The following is a 19965-nucleotide window of genomic DNA, read 5'->3' as shown; positions in this document are numbered from 1 at the left end:
AAGGTCCCGTGCTCAATTTGGGGAATGCAGAGATTTAAAAGAGCTGTTTATGTCCTTAAGAAGCTTGGAATTTAACAGGTGGCATTGGGATGTACTCGAATATGTGACATAAATGCGTCTGGGGCAAAAGGAAACTTTTAGAAGAGCCCATGAAATATCTGAGGGAGGGAACAATCTCAGCTGGAAGCTGAGGGGAGGCTCCAAGAGCCTTTACCTGGGCCTTCAACAGAGGGTCACTGACCAGGACAGAGGGCTCCGAGTTAGTGCATGCTCCAGATTGGTGGGAGTACCTTCCAGGCATGGGGGAGGGGATGGAACTGACAAAAGCAGCAGGTTAGAATGAGCTCAAGGAGCTCTGCCAAGATAAGGAGCTGATCCTTGAGGCCTGGGGAGCCCACAAGTTCTGAGTGGTGAAGCAGTCAAAGCAATGTATTAGCTAGACTCCACTGGCAGTGCTGTGCATTTGAAAGAGGAATCCTGGCAGGCAGGAGGCCCAGCTTGGCTTTTGCTGCTCTCTGGAGGCCACCAACTCCATTCTTATCAATTTTGGCTTTGAAGTTGGTCAAGGCCTTCACACCCTGCCTGGCCCAAAAAAGCAATACAAATACAAGCCAGCCAGGTGGTCGCTGGGCCCCAGCTCAGAAATAAAAAGGCCCTCGAATCACAGATGAGCTGAAAGGGGAAGCCTCTTAGCATCGAGCCTGAGGCGATGACAAGGCAGCAGACTGTCTTTGTGATGACCATTAAGAACACAGGGGGACCAGAGCGGAACATCCCAGCAGACCCAACCCCAGGGGGGCTCCTCTTCCTCCCCAGTCCACACAGGGGCTCCCCCAGCTTCATCTGTTTGATCTGATGTTGCCTCTTTCACACGCACCCATCCCCAATGCCGTTAGGAAGCACGCCACCATTTTGGTAATCCTGCTCATTCTAAGCACTCTCGATTACTCACGTCAGCGTTCTCTCTTCAATTACAAGCTAGTAGTAATCATCCCTTGCACAGATGAAATCTAAGATGCATGTGCTTAGCACCTACCATGTGCCAGGCTAAGGTAGGATCTAGGGATACAAAGATGAGGAAAAGCCACAACTATGCCTGCCCTCCAGGGTACAGGACCGAGATATTCCTTTCAAGTCCTGCGGTTCTCGGGAGGTAGGTAAGACAGGAATCAGTATTTTCCATTTTGCAGACCAGTAAATAGATTCAGAGTGGTTGACTTGCCCAAGAGCACATGGCTTATCTCTGGTGGGGCAGGGACTGGAACCTAGGTTTTCAGCCTCCCCGATTCCAAATGCCCAGCTCTTGTGAGAGGTTGGTCAATTGGGGATATAACAGATCAAGATGAATTGAACATGGAGTGCTACCCTGGCCAGGCACCCCTCTTTAATACTACATCTGGCTCAGGGCTTGGTTGTGCTCTCCCTCCTGCAGGGCAGAGGGGATGAAGACAGCTGTGCTAAGCCAGCAGAAAGAATGCTTGATCAGCTCCTTGGCTCCATCATGGCAAATTACTTACCCTCAGCCTTTCTTCACCTGCAGAATGGGAAGACCTGTCTTTACATAATGATTGTCAGGGGAGTGGAGAGGTGCGGATCTGTGATGCCACCCATATGGGGAACTCTCTAGTGTGAGGCCTCCCCCTGCTCCCCCAGCAGCCAGGGGTACTGAGAGCTGAGGAACCACCCTGTCAGGGGCAGCGGTTGTGCCCAGTACCCTATGCCATGTGGGCCACTTTGGAGGACTTGCTGTTACCCAGTGGCAGACATCCCTGTCACTATTGGGCTTAATGGTCAATTCATCACAAAGGTTTGGCCGTCTCTCTGACAGAACACCCTTTGACTATAGAAATGCCAGCTCTCCTTCCATGCCAGTGTGGCATGGAGGTGACCCCTACGCTTTCAAGCATTCTGCCAGGGAGAGCAGGCCCTGGGAGGTCCTAGCAAGCTGCAAAGGCTTGTGAATGGGGCTTGGTGACAGATACTTATCTGAAAACCAGCTGACCTAGTACAGATCGGACCATCTTCAAAAGGATGGCTATCAGGCAAACAATTTTTCTGCCCACAAAGAATCACACAACCATCTACTAAAGCACAGAAGGATAGGGACCAGAAGTCACAAAGAGAGTAACCACACTGATGAAATCATAGACTTTTGGAAGGAGAATTATGTTAACTGCTTGGAAGTAGGAAGCGAGATTTTTACTTAAACTAAGCCTTGAGCTGGGTGAGAATCTGCCTGGGCTCTGGGGTCCTCCATGGGCTGACCTGATGAGCTGGCTTCATCCTGTCCTATCAGAATGAGCTCTTGGGTTGTATTTTGGAGTCTAGAGATGAGGGCTGGGCGATGCAGACAAAGACACAAACCACCACTCAGGCCATGCAAGCTGAGATGCAAGGAGTGCTTTTATGAGAAATGATGTGTCACTCGGGGAAACGGAGCCTTCTACAGCCCAGCTCGGTGGTGGGAAGCAGCAGGTGACCAGGGTCTAACGTGTGTCCTTTTAGGGACCTGCCCTTGGGCCAGGCCAGAATAAAGCTCAGGCTGGTTTCTCAAAGAGGTACTCGAGATCCGGGGCCCGCAACCTCTGCTCTTTCTTCTTGTTCTTGGCAAAGTCTCTCAGCATCACCATGACATCGTTTTCAAATATCTCAGGCGCTGGCTTTGCTTCTGCAGAATAAGACAAGATGAAAGGATAAGAGCCAGCATTCAGGCCTTAGTTCTCAGCTCCAGGCCTGCGCTCTGTCCCAGGGCTCAGGCCCAGACCTATCCTGCCCCTCAGCTGAGCTTAGGATTAACCTGTTTCCTGGTTGTGTCCAGTGTGTGGAACATGTCCTAGACTGTGCCTTTTCTTCAGGCGGGGACTTTTACAGAGAGGCAGCTGTGGGCGGAGGAAAGTGGGGAGCACCAAAGTGGGGAGAGCGTTGGGCCTGCCTGGGGTCAGGAAGACCTGAGTTCAAATCAGCTTTTTCCTAGCTGTGTGAGCCTGAGCAAGCCCGAGCAAGCCCTTACCTACAACAAAGGGATACTAACTCATAGCACCTACCCCTTGTTGTGAGGATCGAATGGGATGATATCTGTAATGAGATTAGCACAGCGCCTGGCACATAGTAGGTGCTATTATTATCATATGGTGCCCAGCACACAGATGGCACTGAGAAGATTAGAATGGATCATGCAACATTTTCTCACTAATCATATTCACAAGTAACTGCCTAAGTCATGACTCTGTTCTCTGCACTCAGTTCAGTGTTTGGCTGGCCTGTAATGGGATATGTCTGAAAATCCAGCTCTCCTGCTCAGCCTGGGGAGTGTGGGCCTGGTAGCGTTACCCACCAAGCTATCCTCAAAGGAGGTCTGCTTTGCTGTGCAAAAGTCTGGGCTGCTACCTCACACCTGCACTCAAACAAAGAGCACTTCTCAGTCTCGTGAAACAAGAAAGGGGGTCGCTGCTAGCCCCCATTACCAAACTTCCCAACGGTCAGGTTGTTTCCAGCCTCAGCTCTGTAACCAATTAGGCTGCCTTCAATGCTACGTCATCCATCCTGCTCAGTAAGGGGACCTGTCCCTTTTCTCGGGGTCTCTGGCATTAGTGGAGGAAAGCTACTGAGCCATTTATGGATAGGTAGCATGCCCCAGCCAACAAATGCTATCTTGCTCAGAGATCTGCCTCAGTTTTCCCTGTTGTTAAAATCTCAACCCCAACAGAACGGATGTTTGATTTGATTGGATAAACAATCACAGGGCTAACACGCTGGGAAAACTGTGCCAAGTGCTTTCTTATTCTAAGAAGCCCTTTCTGAGAACAGCAATCTTGTTGCTTTGTCTCTCCCTGTTGGATGCAAGGTCCTTGAAGGTGGGGACTTTCTTGATTTTAAAATGTGTGTTCCCATGTGGAAAAATCGGGACACAAATGCACTGTTGGTAGAGTTGAGAACTGATCCAACCATTCTGGAAAGCAATTTGGAACTGTGCCCAAAGGGCTATAAAACCGTGCATACCCTTTGACCCAGCAATACTACCACTAGGGAAAAGGACTGACATGTACAAAAATATTTATAACAGCTCCTTTTGTGGTGGAAAAGAATTGAGAATCGAGGGGATGCCCATCCATTGGGGAATGGCTTAACGAGTTATGGTACATGATTATAATGGAATGTTACTGTGCTTTAAGAAAGGATGGTGAGGTGGATTTCAGAAAAACCTGAAAAGACTCACATGAACTAATGATAATGAAGCAAGCAAACCAGGAGAACGCTGTACACAGCAACATTAATATTGTATGATGAACAACTGTGGATGACTGAGCTATTGTCAGCACTACGATGATCCAAGACAATTCCAAAGGACTCAAGATAAAAAAATGCCACCCACCCCCAAAAAAGGAACTGCTGGAATCTGGATAGAGATCGAAGCATACTATTTTTCACTTTCTGTATTTTGTGTGTGTCTTCTTTCATAACATGACTAATATAGTAATATGTTTTGCATGACTGAATATGTATAACCTATAACAAATTGCCCACTGTTTTAGGGAGGTGGGAGGTGAGGGAAGGAGAGAGAAAATTTGGAACTCAAATTTTTTTAAAAGAATGTTAAAAATTGTCTTTACATGTAACTGGGAAAAAAAATTACTTTTTAAAAAATATATCCCCAGGACTTAGAACATGGCCTTGCCCACAGTAGCATTTAACAAATGCTTTTTCATTCTTCTGTTCTCAACAGAACAATGGTGATAGTCTTGCCACCGTGTTCTTAGGCAGCACTGACTGCACAGTATCTAACACTGGTGTGACTCGGGGGAAAGAACCCTGGGCTCCTCTTCCAGCTGACACACTTTAAGTGGGGTGGGTACCCTTGGGCAAGTCCCACTACTTGAGAACCTCAGTTTCCTCATCTGTAAAATGGGCATAAAATTCACACTGGCAGACAAGGGTGCTCAGGGAAGCTCAAGCTTAGATAACGAGACAGACGAGGGAATCTCTCCTCCTTCATTCCACCCCCTTCCTCAGATGACACATTTGGGTGTTGTCATCCTGGGTCCCTGCTATCCAGGACTTTCCAGAAACACTCCAGAGGATTAAGGCAATGTGCTGGAGGCCTCTGAACTGGACGTATCACAGTCATTTTACATTTAAGGACACTGAGGACCAAGGAGGTTAAGTGATCTTAGTCGCACAATCAGGATTAAACAGCAGAACCTGAATTTGAACCCCATTCTTCTGACTGCAGACCCAGCTCTGCCCAGGGGCTCTGGCTCTTTTGGCAACACAAACAATTGGCCTATTGCAGGAGTCTTCATGCTGATCAGACCATAGGTTCTCTAAGTACCAAAGTCTATCATCTGAAGCTTAGCTGACAGATGAGACGAGACTCAAACATACAGTAAGATTCATTTTTATAATTTTCTTTTATGCCTGGTCTTGGTGACTATCCTACAGGCTAGCCAAAGAGCACCAGGTCCACCTCCCAGGGAAGCTGGAGAACCAGATGGCCTGAGCCTGCCGCCTGGTGAGACCCTAAGGAGGGCCAGCTCTTCCAGTTCTAACCTGTATGATGACACCATCTATGTCCCCTGTGCACATGTATGTAATGTGGTGGCGGCAGAGAAAAGGCCAGGGCTACTGTGTTTATTCTAAGATTTGAGATGTAAGAGGCAGCTTGTTACCCTGGAAAGGGCCAGAAAATCTGGGTTCAAATCCTGGCTTTGCTTGCTAAAGTCAACCTGATTAAACAAGTCACTTGTCTTTAAGACTTTGCTTCCCCTAATATGAAACAAGAAAGCTAGACCAGATAACCTCTGAAATTTGTTAACTATAAAGGCATGTGGGCGGAGTCTCTGGTCAAGAACCAAAAAGAACACAGCCTTCAAGGCAAGACTCCTGGTGTCAGCTAGCTCCCAAGGACCCCCATTTGCTGTGCTCCAGGGTCTCACCAAGGCAACATAGCTTTCAGGGCAGAAGGGCCCCTAGGCTACCTAGTCCAACCCCATCATTTTTCAGTGGAAGCACGGTTCAGTGAAACATCCTGTGTTAAAGTCAAATTGGAACCCAAGTCCCTGACTCCAGGCCATGGTTGCCAGCTGGCAGTACCTGTTGCCCAGTAGTAGATATCCCAGTCATTACTGGGCTCGTTGATCAGTCGGTCGTAGAGGTTCAGCTGCCTCTCTGTCATTTGGTGTAGATTCTCCTTGGCAAAGAGGCTAAATGAGGAGAGAAAAGAAAGCAATTCAAGAGACTGCTTGTGGCTGAAAGGCTGAGCAGTCCTAGCCATGAAGGCAGGTCCCTCCACCACAGCCCAAGGGCTCCCGCTTCCCTACCTGAGTAGGATGCAGTTCTCCAGCATGCCTCTCTTTCTGCTCTCATAAAGCAGGCGAGCCCTCTTGGTTTCAATTGGTTCATCTGTTCGCTCTTCCCAAGGGGGTAAGGGGATTTCAAGCATATCCTTTTGAGAATCTTCTGGGCTGGCCCCTCGGTAGAATCGTCTGGATGATGAACTACCCACAAAGGGAGATACAAGCTTGTGCCCGGACAAGGCAAGAAGCTGAAAAAAAAAAAAACAAAACAAAACCCAACCCAGACTGAATCAAGCTGCAAGTAATTCAATTGAACAAACATTTATTACATGCCTACTGTGTGCCAGGGACTGTACACTGAAAAAAAAACATGCAGATTCATAAAATGTTGAACTTAGATGGGACACAATTGACCATGGGCAGGATGGACTGTAAGGGGAGTAACTGGAGGCAGAGACTGACTAACTACTACTTCAGGTAAGAGGCTCGAATTCCATTCAACAAACATACAGCTGCTAGGGTCAAGGCACAGCCCTAGGTGCTGAGGATACAAAGACAAAACCAGAACAGGCCCTTGACCAGGACTGACTCCCATTTGACAAGGGGATACAACAGGCAGACAGAAACACCTAACGAAAGGGATCGTGAGGAAAAAGGGAAGAGGAAGAGCTGGGGGGATGAGGGGGTGCCGTAGAAGGGGCATCAGAGTTGAAACTTAAAGGAAGAAGATTCTTTGAAAGGCAAGGAGGAAGAGGGAAAGCCCTCCAGGCACGGGGATGGTTTGTATGTGAATGAATGCAAGGAAGTGGGAAAGTGGGAGACACAACAGCTTGCCAGTCTAGTTTGGCTGGACTAAAGAGTGGCAATGGACTAAAGGGGCAATGTTAAAGCTAGAAAGGTCTTTTTTTGGTTCTTTGTGTATGGAAATATTAATGTTTGTCAAGTCCGTAATGAAGAGAATTTACAGGATTTAAAAAATAAATCTGGAAAGAAGGGTTAGCACCAGATTATGGACAGTTTTCATTGCCAGGTGGAGGAATCTGTATTTCTCCCAGAGGGAAGAGGGGTTCAGTTGCTAAGGTTTTAGAGCTGGGGAGCAACATGGCCGATACTCATGGAGGATGGACCTCGATGGAGAATGAACGGAGAGGAGAGACTGCACATGTGAAAATCACCTGGGAGGGGATAAAAATTGTCCAACAGCAGTAACGGCCCGAAAGAGGAAAATATCCATGGGAAGGGAGAAGAGAGAAAAGATAGGAAACACTGTGCAGACAGAATCAACAGGACCAGGGAAAGAATCAGATAAAGAAGCTGAAGAGGAACCAAGGATGACTCCAAAGTTATGAACCTAAGTAAACTTAACATGGAAAATCTGAGGGTTCTCAACAGAAATGCAGTCTGGAGAAGGGTTCGGTTTGGGGGCAGATGAGAAGTAGTGCGGTTTAATGGAAGAGAATTAGATTCAGAGAGTCAGAGAGCCTGGGTTTGACACTCCGAATGGATATTCACCATCTCTGGCCCTGAGTCTGGCCCACATGTATGAAAAGAGGCTGGACTAAATAACCTCTAAGGATTCCTTCTAGGTCTCAATTCTGATCTCCCACTGTTCCTACGAGCTGTGACTCTCTCCATCTCCTTACCTCTCTACTTGGTAGAATTCGGATCTAACTCTGCTCCTCATCGTGGGCAAGTTATTTAACTTCTCAGGGTCCCAGCTGGTCAGTGGTCCAAGGATAGGAACAAGAAAATCCAAGCTATCGAGAGCTATGTGAAAAATTGCTCTAAATCACTAATAATTAGATATGCAAATTAAGGCAGCTGAAGTTCTACCTCAGACTCAATAGATTGACAAAGTTGACAAAAAAGGGGAATGACCAATGCTGGAGGGGAGAGCACATGCGCCACGGGGAGGCTGGAATTACAGCCTCTGACTCAATACCATTCCTAGGGCGTGCTGCAAAGATCAAAGAAAGAAAGGTCCTTTCTGCGCTTTCTGTCATTTCAGGGAACTGGAGGGCGCCCATCAGCTGGGGAGCTGGAGGACGAGCTATAGGGCATGAACGGGATGCTACCACGCCACACCTGAATACCTATTGTGGAAAATATTGTACTATTTTATATCATTTCTAATTTCAACCAGACCCAGAGCCTGAATTAATGAGTAACTGGATGAAGATCCAGGACCTGGGCTTCTTCGTTCTCTCTAAAAGTTTGCTCAGGCAATACCCTTACCTCTGTCAACAAGACCGGATCATTAAGGACGTTACCCTAACCCCAAGAGAGATTACCTTGCTTAATATTCTACAGGTATATACTATGTTATGGAATGTAATGAGACGCAGAGACGCTGGGCTGTAGTGTCAACTGACTTTTGTCAACATCCTTTACAACTCTATTCCATTAAGGAAAATCCTCTTCTTGTATCATGGTTAAACATACATGGGGGTCATAAAAAATGAGGTCATACAGGCTTGCTAGCTCTGCTAAAATAACGTATATAAGTTTTCTCATTGCTTTGTTCAGGCAGCCAGAGTTTTAAGCTCTGACTCCTTGTACCTACAAGTAAGCTAGTTCCGCTATGCTTTAAGGGAAAATAATAAACAACATGGATTTTTCTATCACCCAGCTCTGTTGTTTCCTTCAACCAAATTTTGAGGTTTAACATTATCATGGGCCAGGCTGCCGTTGGACACGACTAAACAGACGCCAGGCGCGAGCGAAGGGCTTCACAGACACCATCTGACTCAATCCTCCCCACAACCTGGGAGGCGTAAGCCGGGAGGCAGGTGCCAGTATGATCCCCACTTTATAGATGAGGAAACCGAGGCAAACAGAGTTAAGTGAAAAGTCTGGAGCCACACGGCTAGTAAGTATCTGAGGCTGGATTTGAACTCAGGTCTTCCTGATTCCAGGCCTAGTTTTATACCCACTCACCAGGCAACAACTTATACAATAAACCCCACAGCTTAAGGACTGAGGGAAAAGAACACCACCTCTCCATGGGGAGGGGAGGAACTAAGTCTGCAGAAAGACATTTTTGGACTTGGCCAACATGGGAATTTGACTACTATGGAGGGTGAAAAAATAAACAAACAAACCTAAAAACCTTCTCCAAGACTCCGTTTCCTCACCTGTGTAATGAATAGATTGGGCTGAGGTGGTATCTAAATTCCCTTCTAGCTAAAACTCCTACGAACTGCCAAGACTGGGAAACTGAGAACCAAAAGTGAAGTGACAGCGAGGGCCTTAGAAACGCAGGAATGTGGGCCCGTGACAGACAGGGACCTAGCTCTCATCTGGTCTCGGACTGTCCAACCTCGGCCCACCTCTACACCACAATCCAAATGCTCCAAGCCTTGGGCCAGGCCCCTTTCTCTTGGTGTATTCTAGTGCAGTGTCCAAATGGACAACCACGACAAGAGAGAATTTGGAGAGCAATGCGTGGTATTACAGCCCAGGAAGAGTGACCCAAGTACTTCCCTTTAGCCTTTCTCTAGGTCAGGGTCTGGAGGCCACAGGTTCCCCGGTCCTGATCCCCAGGGCAGATCCTTCTAAAGATTCTCCCCTCCAATTACAGATTAGACCTCTTTTTTAAAAAATTCGAGAAACCCAACACGATTCTGGTTTGAGCTCTGGGCAGCATCCTCCCCATTCCAGTGCCTTCCTCGCCAAATCAATGTTCACCTTCCCTCTTCCCTCCTCTTCCTCCCTGGGCCCCAGACGGCCTGGCAGCAGCTTGTGACAAAGGCACTGCGGCCTCCCGTTCCCCTTTCCACCCAGCCGTGGGGCACCCCTTCCTGCACCCCTTGGCCTCCGCGTTAAAACTATTCAGGCTTCACAGGGTCCAAGAATTCGGAGTTTAAGTCCCGGGGGAGGCCCGGAGGCTCCATCATAATAAGCTCCACTATTTGCACGTCAAAGCCAAACGCCAGGGCTCCTTTCCATCCTCCGGCTGTTTGCATCTTAAAAGAGCCCTCCAGGCTGGGGGAAGGTCCGTTCACCACCATTCCGTGGAGCTGGATCGTTTAAGGCAAACTACGAGTGAAGGTTCAAACCACGGCTCCAAGGGGCCAGGTAGGACCTCGTAGGTCACATGCCATATTGTGCTTTGGTCTTTATGGGGGTCCCGCCGTGTCTGACTTGGAGCGGGGGGCCATTTCACAGATAAGGAAACTGAGGCAGCCCGGGTGAAACGGTTTGCCCAGGGTCCCGCAGCTACGCAGCGTCCGAGGCCGGATTGGAACTCGGGTCCCCCTGCCTCCAGGCCCGGGCCCTCCATCCACTCGCACCACCTAGCAAAGGAGCCCTGAACGCCGCTAGGGTCTGACCTTCCCCAGCATCGGCTCATTTATTAATTTAATACACATTTCATTAGGCTCCCCCCCTCATTTCTAACAGGGCTTCCCAGAGGACGACGGGGGCACTTATTAGGCGCTAACTGCGTGCCGGGCGCTGTGCCTTCCCTCCAGAAGCTCCCGCGTCCAAACGAAGCCGGGCAGGACATACGGAAACGTCACGTCGGTGACCCCGGGGAGGGCGAGGGTGGAGGGTCGTCGGCTTCCGGGCCCAGCCCGGACCCTCCCTCCTTCCCGGAACCTGAGCTTCGTGGGATGGGGGAGGGGAGGTCGAGCCCCGACTCTGCCCTCCGGGCCGTGGAAAGGACGGATCAGAAAGTGCAAGGGGCCCGTCCTGGGCCACCTAGCCCAAATGACTGATAAGTAAACTGAGGCCGGATCAAGGCAGCGGCGCGTACGCTGCGCGTCCGGGTTTGCAAAACGCTTTACAGACGTCATCTTCCTCTGCCCTGGCACCCACCCTGGGAGGGAGGGGCCGCCGGGATCCCCACAGGACAGACGAAGCGACGGGGCTGGATCGACCTTGCGGAGCCGAAAGCGAACCCGGGGCAGGCCCGACTCCAAGGCCGGAGCCGTAGAGAACGTCCGGCCCGGCCCTGCGTTTTACACATGGGGAAGGCGAGGCCTGGCCTGGGGGGGTTGGGTTCCCCAGGCCCTCGACTCAGGAAGGGCCGGCCGGCCGGCCTTCTCTCCGGTGCTCCGCGGCCTCCCCCCGCCCAGCCTCGGCCCGCTCTCCTCACCCGAACCACCGGCGCAGCAGCCGCCGCCGCCGCCGCCGCCGCCGCCGCCGCCATTTCCGCTCAGGCCCGGCCGGAAGCGCATCTGCCGGCCACATCCGGGGACCTCGCGCCGGCCCCGACGCGCCCGCGGAGCCTCGGAGGGGAGGTGGGAGAGGCGGGGCTGGGCGCGCGTGCGTGTTGCGTGTGTGTGCGTGGGGCGGCGGCGCGCGTGACGCCAGCGCGTGGCGCGGGGAGGGGGGGGGACGGCGGCGGCGGCGGCGGCGGCGGCGGGAGCGGGGGGCGGGGCCTGCGGCCGGGCAGAGGTTCGCGCGCTTCGGGCCTAGTCCGGACTCGCCGCCGCCATATTCCCGGTAACGGGGGCGCGCGGCGGGGGGCGGCGGGGCCGGGGCGCGGAGGCGGGGGCGCGGCGGCGACGGCGGCGCGAGGGGTAGCGGGGCGGGCGGGGCTCGGAGGGCGGGCGGCGGGGCCGGGCCTAGGCCCAGGCTGGGACGGAGCCCGCGCTGAGGCGGTGACGGAGGCGGCGCTGGGGCCCGGTCAGTCCGGGGCGGCGCGCGGGCGGAAGGGGAGGCTCGCGAGCGCCGAGAGACCCGGCGGGGCGGCCGTATGAGGGCTCGGGAGGCGGGCGGGCCTAGACCCCGAGACATGGGGGAAGGGCGCGCAGAAATAGGGCTGCGTGGAGGAAAGATTCCCCCCCACCCCCCGGAGAAAGAGGGCTGCGGGCGGGACTAGGCCCGGAGAGATGGGGGGGAGGGCGGAGAGAAGCTGGCTGCGTGGAAAGGAGGGGGCCGACCCCCCCCCCCTCCTCGCGCAGAGGAGTGGGGGGCGGGGAGGAGAAAGCGGGCTGCGTGCAGAGGCGGAGTCGGCCCCCTCCTCCCCGGCCGTGGCTGGCCGGGGGTGTCCGTGGATGGGGCGCGCCCTCCCTCTCCATCCCCACCCCCGGCCTGACTCGTGTCCCTTTCTCCGGAGCAGCGGCACCACCGCCACCTTTCTTCCTCGCGGCGCCCCCGGGGTCTCAGAGCCATGTCGGAGGGAGTGGACCTGATCGATATATACGCGGACGAGGAGTTCAACCAGGTGAGGAGTCAGAGCATCCCAGCCCTGCGTGGGAGGGGCTTCCCGGGGGAATGGAAGAGGCCAATAAAATGGGGTCACCCGCGAGAGAGCGCCCGGGGGATCCTCGCTGGACCCCCCTCGGGGACTCCCCATCTGTGCGTTTGCGAGGAACCCGAGGCCGGGGGAGGAGGGGGCGGGACCCCGAGCATCCTCAGCAAAGTTCGCGGAAAGCAGCTCGGCCGCCGGCCCTGCTACCGCCCTGTCCGCGCTTCTGCTCCAGAGGAGCGTGGCCAATGCTGGCGGGGTTTGAATTCTTTGGAGAATCTTCTTTGTGATGTAGCTGTGAACGGCCGGGCCGAATCCCTTCCGGAACAAGCGTGCGCGGCCAGTGCCGGGTCTGGTAAGGGACTCGCAGCCTCCGTGCTGGTGGCCGAGGCTGGATCGCTTACACTCCGAGCCGGGCCATGCTAAGAATGACGGCTGGCGCTCATGTGGCCCCAGCCCTTTGCGGAGAGCTCCCTCGGTCCTTAGCAGCATCTGCTGCCCAGGATCGGCTTGGGGCTCCCACGAGGTCGTTGGGTCGCGCTTGGCAGAACTTGAAAGGCTTGTGGTGCCTTATGGTGCCAGCTGGGTAGCTCCTCTGTCCAAACCGTAACCTGGCCTGGGGACCGGAGGGCAAGGGGGCAGAGAGAGTCAGGGTCGCTGTCTGTGAAGAATGTGCCAGGGCATCTTACCAGCAGGGCTCTGGGGAAATGCTCCTCGGTCCTGAGCGCCTCTGTTTCTAACTCGTGCTCGACACCTAGGTTGGCAGCCTGCACCGGCAAAGGTGGCAGGAATGATTTTTTCCCTTTTTCCAAAAATGCCCAGTAGAAGAATGAGGAGAGCAGGGTCATGGGGAAGGGAATATATAGATTATCCAGTCTACCTCTTACTTTACAGATGAGGAAACTGTAACCTAGAGGAGGGGAAATGGCCAGCCCTGGTCATACGGGTAATGAGGATCCAGTCCGCAGTGTAGCAGCCCGGAGCCACTACTTTACTTTTATGGTGTTTAGTCACGGCTATTAATACAAAATAAGACACAGGATGATTTCAGGCCCGAGCTGAGAAGAAGCTCACAATTTAGCCCGTCCTTGCATTATCCAGGGAGTAAACTGAGGCATACACGGTTGAACTCAAGTCTGTGGCAGGGCTGAGGCCTGAGTAACCCACGAGACAGGCCGTCTCCTGATGCTGCTGTTTTCCTTATCTTTTTTAAAAGCCTTCAGAGTCAGACTGTCAAAAAAAAAAAAGTATGGCAGGAAAGGAAGAATGTTCTTACTCCATACTATTGGAATATTTTTCCATTTCTCGTGTCCAGTGGGTACCATGTGCGCTTTATCTAGACAGTTAAGGTAAAAGGAACCTTTCCTTGTTCATAGAACTGTAGATTTAGAGCCGGAGGAGCTCTTGGGCAGTGTCTATTCCGACTCCCTCATTTTATAGGTGAAGAAATAAAGGTTTTAGCTTGCTCAGTCTCACCTAAGTATAAAATAGTTTCTTCAATCTTTGAACCCAGGTCTTATGACTCCAGGTAGGGTTCTTTCCACTATGCCTCATTGTCTCCTGGAAGAAGACTCATAGCAGCCCGTCCGTCTTGTCCCCACTCTGTCAGGTGTTTGCGTGTTTTTCTGAGCTCTGTAATGATGAGCGCAGAAAAGAAGGGGGTCTTGCTCTAGACTAGCTTTCTCATCTCTTGATTTGATTCTGCGCTAAGTTGCATGTAACTCAGAAGGGCTCTTTTCTTGCTCTCCCAGAGACCCAGGATGGCTGTGGGGCAGCCCTGCTGCCTGCCATGTGGCTCTGGAGGCACTGAGCCCTCACTGATGGAGAGCCAGAAGGGTTCTAAGAGGTCGTCCAGTGGAAAGAGGGTTGATTGTGTTGGTTTGACTGCTGTCTATTTTGGAGTTGGATGTGCTCCTTTTTAAAAAGACAAGCGAAACTAATACATTTTAGGACTGATTTTCTTATAATCTGAGCCTGCTGAGAAGGAAATATAAATTGCATTATTAGGTACGGGGTTGGATTGAAGGCAACCAGAGTGGATTAAATGTAGGCCTGCATTAGGCGTGGTGTTCGTGAGGTAGCATAAGCTGGCCGAGGCCCAAGAAACCCATTGAAGTCTAAATAGAAACTCCTTCCCATATACGCTCTGGTTCCCGGGATAAAGCTTGATATTCTGTGACTGTCTCATGCAAAGCAGGCAGCAACAGCTGCCTTCCCACAGGTGTACTTTGAAATCCTTGATTTTCAGAGTTTTTTTTTTGTTGTTTTTTGTCCCAGGAATTTGGGGTCCGTATCAACTGCGTTGATCTAGGGATAGGTGCTGGAAGAGCTCTGATTGCCTGCATTTGTGGGTGGGTCCCCAGTGCAGCGGCCTCCATTGGCTGCTTTGTTGTGATCCTGCTCCTGCTAAGACAGTTTGGTTGTAGATGCCAAGCTCCTTGACATCAAGAAACCATCCTAAGCTTGGTCCCTGCGGTGAGGTGGCACCAGCCGGCTCTGTGGCCAGCAAGTGTGGCACTTTGGTATTCCCTTTAAGTTTCTTAAGTAAATCAGGAATGAAATTGTCTCGTTGGGCCCGCTCTGCGTGGTTCCTAGGCCACAGCCCGGGAGTTCAGCTTGGGACTGGTTTCTGTCCAGCCACCTGTGGTAGCTGCGTTTACTGTCGCCTGAAGTTTCTGGATCATAGAGGTTGCTGCTTAGTCCTCAGGTGTGGAAGGAACTTCATGCTCTCACTTCAGAGATACCAGTGACTCTGAGTTCATTTTTAAAGTGGGGGTGGGGGGCAGCTAGGTGGTGCATTGAGTAGAGCACCAGCCCTGGAGTCAGGAGGACCTGAGTTCAAATGTGGCCAAAGACACTTGACACGTGTACTAGCTGTATGACCTTGGGCAAGTCATTTAATCCCAATTGCCCTGCCCCCAAAACAAAAAAAAATAAAGTGGGGGTGGGGGCAAGCATTTATTAAGTGTCAGGCACTGTTTGATTTGTGCAGAGTAAGGGTTAACCAAGAATGAGAGCTTTAGGTGAGAAATGAAACTTGCTCTACGGTAGAATGTAAACCCCAAGAGAGCAGATTGCTGTTTTTTTTTAAGTGGTATCCCCTGCCCCTCAACCATTGTGCCTGGCACACAGTAGGTACTTCATAAAGGTTAAAGTGTTCCTGCCCACAACCATGTGGGCAAGTCACCTTTTTATCATGTTAGACAAAGCATTAAATAATTCATGTTTTAAGTTTTTACAACTAGGAATGTTTTGAAGGTTTGTGACATTAAACCTATATGATGCTTTATGCAGAACTAAATAACAAAGATAATAGCTAATTTGGCCTCAGCCAACCATGTCACATTTCCGTCATGTTTTCACTGTTCCTGTTGTCCTCCCGTTTCTTCATACATACACCTGTTTTTGGTGTAAGATCTAGATCTACCGTCTTGACCACCTGAAATGGCATCTTCCTGGTTTTTGCCTCATTGATTTTCCATCTTGTCCCATGTCTTAACTGAAGATTCTTTTGATTTTTACTTCTCTTTTTTATTTTACTTTGCCTTGTTCTGGTTCCAGTTAGCTGGACTATATACTTGGAAGCATATTTGGAACTGTATTTCTGTAGTACAGGAAAAAAAAAACACCACCATAGAATGCTTTTTGCATGAAGAGTGAGTTTCCTTCCCTTATGTAGTCCAGAAAACTGAAGAACTAAAGAGAGATCTTTGAAAGTCAAAATAAGCCTGTGATGAAAAGTAAGAGATATAAATTTTTATTAAATTGGAAAGGAGGGGATATGAATTTAGTTGTAGGCTACTCATTTGGTCCTTGCTAAGGTTTGATGGCCTCATTTCTAGTTTTTTAAATTGCTGATACCTTATGTTTGTACATCACTTTTATCTGCAGATGTAGTCTTCTTCCCTCCCTCAATAGTCATCCCTTGTAACAGAATAAGAAAGAAAAGGCAGTTTGATAAAAGCAGCGAGTAATCAGGAAGTACATGGGGTACAGTGAGTAGGGGGAACTGTGGCTCTGCAGTCCGAGGATCTGGATTCAAATCCTCCTGATGGGGCCTTTGTTTCCTTGTCTAGCCTCTGGGCTAGATGGCCTCTGAGCCTTCCAGCTCCAGATCTGTGATCATGTGATCAGCTCTCTCCCACCCCCAAATTCTATAAAGGAAAGGTGGAATGTGCGTCCCCTCCCACTCGGTTATGTTGTTGGCATCATTGTGGTCATCATTCTGCATCAGTTCATACCAGTTTTCCCTTGCTCCAATTTCTTCAGATTCCTATTTCCTAAAGTATACCAATATTACATTAATTATGTACCACAGTTTGTTCTGTCATCTCCCAGTTCATGAGTATCCACTTATTTCCAGGTTTTTTGTTTTGGTTTGGTTTTTTGCTACCGTAAAAAATCCTCCTGTGCGCTTTGAATGTTTATAGGACTTCATCTTTGGCTTCCTTAGCATATATGCTTAGCAGTGAGATCTCTGGGTCAGAGTTTATTGGACATTGTAGTCACTTTTGACTTAATTTCAGATCACTTTTCATGATGATTGAGCCACTTAATATCTCCTCCATCAGTGTGTTAGTGAGCGTGCTCCTTAACCCCTCCAGCCTTGGCTCTCCTCTCAGAAAAGTGTTGGGAGACAGTCACAGCTCTGCCTGTCCTGAGTGGAGTTGGCCTGTAGGGTTGGGAGCATTTGACAAAGGGCATGACAGTCACCTCGCTTATCCCGCTCCTTGAACGTCCACAAGACACTAAGCACCTGACTGCAAGGCAGGGAGCGCACACTGAGGGCGTCATCTCCTCGAGATTGTGGAAGACCTCGTCCCTGGCCCTGCTGGCGAAATGACGAGAGTTGGTTTCTCTCCACTAGAATGGCAATGCCAGTTCCCCTCCAGGAAAAGCCTGCTCTGCTTTGTTGGTTATTTTCTAGATTAGGTCAGGTTTTCCAAATTTCCTCCCATATGACCTTCTAATAAAAGCCCATCAGAGCCGTTTCTGGGTGTTCACGCTCTCCTCTGTTTGCAGCGTCATAAAGCAACTTCTGTCTGTCATCTCCTTGGAGGTGCCTCACAACCATGCCTCCTGTGTCCCAGTGAAATGCTGCAGGTCTGAATAGGCCAGAAGGGAGAACTGGGAGGGGGGAGATCTTCAGTGACACCACTGCTACTGCCTTTTAATGGTTTCTGTTTTATTTTAATGAACTGAGAGCTGATGATTCTTGGAGAGAAGAGGTTATTTTGCTGTGAGCTTTAAAGTTGGCTCACGTTTATTTGAAATGTATTTGCTTCTTGATTGACCTGATTTAAGCCAATGATTGCGAATTACTTTGGAAATGTACCTGGAATTTTGGTAAAGAAACTGCCCCCTCCATAGGTCCGTATGGCCTTCGATCCCTAAAGTAATTTGTGGGCATATTCTTAATTTATTTTTGAGAATTTCACAACAGAGTATGAGAAGCATTCTGGGTTGTTGCAAACATAGGTTTTAGAATTCTTTATTGAAGCTTTATATTTAGAAAGAGCTGCCTGTGATGCCTGTGACTTTTGTGAGTGGTATTTTCATTTTATTTCCTTGCCTTAATAGAATTTATATCTGATTACAAAGTAAATTTTATACTTACTGTCTTCTTTATCCATGGTGTATCCACTCGTTCTCACTGCCGTGAGAACTAAAAGCATTAGAGACCATACTAGCCGTGCGTTAGTAGATTTTTAAAAATATAAGCTAAGTTTAATTAAATTATATAATTGGGGTTGGGGGTGGGTACAGTTCTTCTCACCTACATGCCCTGGAATAGAAGGTGTCTATCTCACATAGGAAAGTCAGTTTTACAGTTTGTTCTAAACAGTCCTTCACAGACCTTGCCCTATGTGAGTTACTCTTTGTTTAGATGGAGAGTGGAATGAAGCAGGAGAAATGGACTTGAGGGGAAATCCTCCCCTCTTGGGTCAGTTCAGCAAAGGTCTCAAGACCATAAGTTCCTTAACGTCTGGATCCCCAGCACCTTGCATATAGAAGGTGCTTCATGTTTGAGGGGATGAGTGATGAGTCTGCTGGGTGCAGACCACCCCATTTTAAGTAAGCCCGTACTCCTTCAGTAGCGGCTTGAGCAATGCTGTCTGGTTGTCTGCTCCACAGGGCTGCCGAGTTCCCTGTTTGGGGAACTCATTCTCTTCACCCCTCATCTCCTAGGACCCAGAGTTCAGCAATGCTGATCAGATTGACCTCTACGATGACGTGCTGGCCGCCAGCTCGCAGCCATCCGATGACCGAAGCAGCAGTGCTGAGCCACCACCTCCTATCCGGCAGGAGCAGTCTCCCAAGCCCAACAGCAAGTCGCCGGCGATCCTGTACACCTACAGCGGGCTGCGGAATAAGCGAGCCGCGGTCTACGTGGGCAGCTTCTCCTGGGTGAGCCTGGGTAGCCAGCAGCCAGCAGGGTAGAGCTGCCTTGAGGTTGGTCGTGGAGGGGCTGCCATCTTCAAACGTCTACTCTCCGATGATCTCAGGTCCTGAGAGTGGGGTCAGGTTGGATGAGCCTCTGGGCGGAAGACCCTCAGGGCCTGAATGGTGCTGGAGAAAGCAGGAATTGAGTGGGTGCGGCTCTTTCTGTCATTGTGGCCGCCCCTGACCCTGGGGCTTTATATCTAGCAGGGTCATCTCTGGGACGAGCTTTCAGTGAACACCTTGAACTCTTGGTGGTCATTAGATGGTCCTGTGATAATGGTGGGTGACGGGGATCAAAGGCCCTCGTAGCTCTAGTACGCTCTGGGTAGGTGGCGACTCTTGTTTTGCAAAAGTCGTTTCTGTTCTATGGTTTGGGCTGGTGGGGGTGGTATGGCCACAGGAGTGATTTTCTGTACTCCGGGGAAGGCTCCTGGCTGTGGTACATTCTTGCTATTCAGAAGAGGAATTTCAAAGTGTTGCAGTAACCACCTGATTGATTTGCACTGATGTTTATTAGCCAAGGCACTGTGGAGGCTGGTGGTGAATCGGCCTGCTGTGTCCTTCACCTCTAGAGCTGGGAGGGGGGACGGGATGAGTGAGGGTTTCTGGGACGCTTGCCTTGAATGAAACAAAACTGGTTTGGGGCCATGGTGGTGATTGGAGTTGTGGTTTCAGGGAAAGGGACTTTTAGGAAACCTTTAGAGGAGATCTCTAGCCTTTGACTTCTCTTTTCTACTTTACTGGTCCCAGTGGACAACAGACCAACAGCTGATCCAAATTATCCGTTCTGTGGGAGTCTATGATGTTGTGGAGCTCAAATTTGCAGAGAATCGAGCCAATGGCCAGTCCAAAGGGTAAGAACCAAGTGGAGGAATTTCTCTTCGAGGTGCCTCCCCCAAAGAGAACCTTCATCATTTGGGATCATTAGGCAGATGCAGCTGTTACTAGAGTCCTGTCCTGCTCCCCACCCCTGCCACACACACTCTTCTAGTCTGTGAGCTCTGCTTGTCCTCACAGCACATGCCCATGAGA

General features: G+C 50.3%; 2 protein-coding genes across 10 annotated transcripts in view; one reads left to right on the top strand and one right to left on the bottom strand.

Moving 5' to 3' along the window:
• Positions 1-2385: 2385 nt before the first annotated feature.
• Positions 2386-11262, bottom strand: SDHAF2 (succinate dehydrogenase complex assembly factor 2). The gene is made up of 5 exons (XM_036765289.1): positions 11259-11262; positions 11112-11173; positions 6318-6541; positions 6091-6200; positions 2386-2668 (listed from the first exon to the last, which is right to left on the bottom strand). The coding sequence occupies exons 1-5, from the start codon at positions 11260-11262 to the stop codon at positions 2538-2540; spliced, it is 531 nt and encodes a 176-aa protein (XP_036621184.1). The 3' UTR covers positions 2386-2537.
• Positions 11137-19965, top strand: part of CPSF7 (cleavage and polyadenylation specific factor 7) — a 23636-nt gene continuing 14807 nt past the window's right edge. For 4 of the 9 annotated variants that reach the window (XM_036763127.1, XM_036763131.1, XM_036763129.1 and 1 more), the window contains exons 1-4: positions 11137-11536; positions 12361-12465; positions 18679-18897; positions 19684-19787. In XM_036763127.1, the coding sequence (XP_036619022.1) occupies positions 11261-11536; positions 12361-12465; positions 18679-18897; positions 19684-19787 (704 nt within the window). In that variant the 5' untranslated portion in view covers positions 11137-11260. Of the gene's footprint in view, positions 11537-11647; positions 11742-11870; positions 11925-12360; positions 12466-18678; positions 18898-19683; positions 19788-19965 lie in introns of those variants that run through there. The other 5 variants (XM_036763126.1, XM_036763135.1, XM_036763132.1 and 2 more) reach the window with 5 other exon arrangements.

The sequence above is a fragment of the Trichosurus vulpecula genome, chromosome 6 (assembly GCF_011100635.1).
Source record: "Trichosurus vulpecula isolate mTriVul1 chromosome 6, mTriVul1.pri, whole genome shotgun sequence".
NCBI classification, from domain to species: domain Eukaryota; kingdom Metazoa; phylum Chordata; class Mammalia; order Diprotodontia; family Phalangeridae; genus Trichosurus; species Trichosurus vulpecula.
The sequence above is the reverse complement of the archived record's forward strand: the minus strand, read 5'-3'. Positions and strand labels throughout refer to the sequence as shown.